General features: G+C 54.9%; 1 protein-coding gene across 1 annotated transcript; it reads left to right on the top strand.

The window, feature by feature from the left end:
* Window positions 1–713: 713 nt before the first annotated feature.
* Window positions 714–2,757, top strand: BESB_084550 (rhoptry protein ROP6; the record flags this gene model as incomplete). Its single annotated transcript, XM_029366805.1, has 4 exons — window positions 714–1,671; window positions 1,838–2,249; window positions 2,520–2,557; window positions 2,666–2,757. 4 exons carry the CDS (start codon window positions 714–716, stop codon window positions 2,755–2,757), a joined length of 1,500 nt encoding a protein of 499 aa, XP_029217265.1.
* Between the last annotated feature and the right edge of the window lie 496 nt (window positions 2,758–3,253).

The raw sequence follows: 3,253 nt of genomic DNA on the forward strand, positions 1-3,253 counted from the left end.
GGCCGCAGCTTGGAGGGAAACACCCCCCCGGCGTTTTTGGAAAGTTCCCCACAGACGAAAAAGTGGCTCGCGTACTGAAGGTTTGGCGTTTTTCTCGCAAGGCACCCCCTGGAGGCCGCAAGCAAGCGTGTTTTCGAGGCCTTTCAGCAGTGACACTCCATGGGGTTGGCGCGGAGGGGAAAGAGAGGCACCGCTGAGCCGGGGAGTTCAGAGGCCTCTCTCTCTTCGTTATCCCCGCGGCGCGTCCGAGTCTGTGAGCAGGGCTGCGCACGGTTTGACAAACTGCGCCGGCGATTTCTCGGTCGTCTCGGCGTTGTGCGTCATCCACAAGTAGCTTTCGTGTTGCATACGAATTTCCGTCCGGAGGGAACTCCGTTTCGCTGCGTGATGCTCGTTGTTTGCTCGCGCGCTAAATCCTGAGGAGCTTTTCCCCCGCGACGGGTGACTCTGTGTCTTGCGCAGAAGAAAAGGCTCGCGCGCCGGCCTTGCTCGGACGCTGTGGCGCGAGAGAGAGAGGAGTCTTTCGCGGCTACTAGCCCAAGCCAAAGGACCTCTTCAGAGGTTGTTCTTCGCATCTTTATTCGATTCAAGTTTCGTGTTTCCTCCGGGCGGGACCTCTCCTTGCCTGAATCGACGCGTAACGGTATTCCATTCCGTGTCTGCTGTCTTCCGTCCGAGCTAGCTGCGACGACTCCCCTATCGTTTCCGCCAAAATGACGAGGGGATCCAGCCGCCAGTGTCGCTTGACTCACTGCCTTTTTCCGGGCAATGCCGCTCTGAAGACGGTGGCTGTGGCTCTTTTGCTGGCTTCTTTGTGCGTCTTCGTCTCCAGTTTCACGCTGGACGGTGCGGGGCGTGGCAGGAAAGTCTACGCCGCGGAGGGTGCAGATCAGGGCGTTGACGACTCGAGCCTCGGAGATATCAAGTTGGCGGGTGCGGGGCAACAGCAGCTGCTGAATCAACTCAAAAAGGAGCTTGGAACTGATGACGCAGATCTGAGTTTGTTGGAGCGGCAACATGGCGTCAGTGAAGTCGAAAACGCTGTGCTGCGGGACGCTGTCCCTGGGATGAGCGGAGACTTAGAAGACGAGGAGCGAGACAGTGCGTCCGAGGAAGCAGACGAGGACGCGAGCGGCTCTGCAGAGAACGACAGTGCATCCTTCGTGGAAAGTGGTGAGGCCGAAGACGCAGACAACTTCGAAAAGGAAGGAGACACCGAGATGAATGACTCCGACGACGAGGCGGCGGGCTCCTTCGTGGAAGACGACCCAGATCAAGAATCGGACGCCGCTTATGACAGCGGATCTGCCTCCTTCGTGGAAGGAGAGGACACGGCTTCAGAGGAAGCTTCCGACTCAGATGCGTACCACGACGAACCCGAGGATGAAGAAGAGGAGGCCGCGACTCTGGCAGACCCCTACGGCGCAACGCCCGTCTCCTACCTGCAAGAGGACGCGGATGACAACGATGTTGAATTCGAGGAGGAACCGTCCTCTTTTATTCAAGTCGGTGCGACGGATCGGTTGATCAAGAAGCACGCGCACCAAAACCGCCAATTGGCACACGACCGACCTGCTTCGGCGTTCAACCAGGATCGCATCAGACTGCGACTCGCAGACCAGACCGCAGTTGAGGACGAGCTTCTCAACGAGGCGTCTGATCTCGAAGGCGGTAGGTTTGGAGCTTCATTTTTGCCGTCTCCCGTGAATACGAAGGCAGGTTTCAACGTCGGTTAGGACGGAGACTCTGCCGAAATGAAGAGAGGGTGCACCTGTCGATGAAAACGAACATACTCAGTGTCTGTTTATTTCCGGTCGGTGGTGGTGTTTGTTTCCAGGTCAGGGCGTGGTGTCTCCAACTGACGATGGGGCTGCAGAAGGCGAGGGCAGTGCAACAGATGCTGACAGCATCGCGGCCGAAATGAAGGGACCGCCGATGGAGGAGAACGGGCAGGAACCCGTTGCGCTGGCTGGAGAGGCTGAGTCTGCGGAAGAGTCTCTTTCTAGTGAAGAAGCGCCTGTGCTGCAGGAGGGCATGCCGTCCGGAGGTTCGGCAGAGGAGACCGCAGAGCCTGTCGTCGCGACTCCAGAGAAGGCTCCGGGTGCGCTGGATGTTGATGCGGCGGAAGTGGCGCCTGCCCGGGCTCCTGAGGCGGAAACTGTCGAGGGGACGGCTGCTCAAATCGTGGAGGAGATGAGCAAGCAAGACCAGGGCGTCGAAGAGTCCAGACCCCAGGAAGTTCTCAGTAGGTGCTAGGCAGTTTAGGGCTTCTAACCAATCGCGTGGCGCGCAAATGTGATAAGACTCCTTGAGACGTCATCCTGTGTTAATGAGGCGTGTGCGACATTTCCCTGTGGTGTGAATGCAGAACGACACACCTGGCAAGATATGGAGACCCAGCGTAAGTGGTAAAGTCAAATTAGCGCATCCAGCTCAAGTCCTCATGTAGCTCAGTAACCGGAAAGCCGTAGAGTTTTTTAACTTTTATTTTTTGTGATGTGTATGCGATGATTTTTCAGAGGACCTGCGAACAAGAGGAGACTTGAGTACGTCATTCGTACGATTCTTAGTGAAGCAGGAGAGTTAATAATGTAGAATGTATTGCACTGCCAAAACGTCTCGTCCTCAACATTTTCTGCTCTCTCTTGTTTGCTTATGTTTGCAGGCGCAAAGAAAAGTGACCAGACTGCCGTTGCTGTGGCATCTGTCTCTTTGGTCGGGCTCTCCGTTGCGTACCAGTTCCTGTTCAGCGTCTGAATGACTACCGAGTAAAATATTGTTCCGGTCGGTCGTCAGGAAGCATTTTCTTGACCGAGGGAACTGTTTGATAATTCGATTATTTCCCGGCTGTCGAGGCTAATGAGTTTTGTGATTTCGTGAAGTCTGACTCCTGATTAAACCTAACTATTTTGGGGAAATCGCAGATGATCTGTGTATGAATACCCATGTACCTTCGTGGTGGCGTCCCTCCAAAAGAACCGGAATGTGCAATCGGCTACGGAGTTCCGGTAAAACGTCCGGAGGGAATCGCGCCTGAGGACGGGGGAAAGGTTAAAGTAGGAGGCGACCTGTAGAAGAACGAGTATCGTTGGAGTGTCATGTCGCTTTTGTGCAAGAGAACACTAGATTATCCGTAGAAAGATCATCGTCTGGTTTCACGTCTTATAGTGTCTATATATCAGAAAGGGCTGAGTTAGCATCATGGTTTCGCTATCTACGAGCACGTGAAGGGGAAAACCTACTGGCCTTTCGA

The sequence above is a fragment of the Besnoitia besnoiti genome, chromosome VIII (assembly GCF_002563875.1).
Source record: "Besnoitia besnoiti strain Bb-Ger1 chromosome VIII, whole genome shotgun sequence".
NCBI lineage: Eukaryota > Apicomplexa > Conoidasida > Eucoccidiorida > Sarcocystidae > Besnoitia > Besnoitia besnoiti.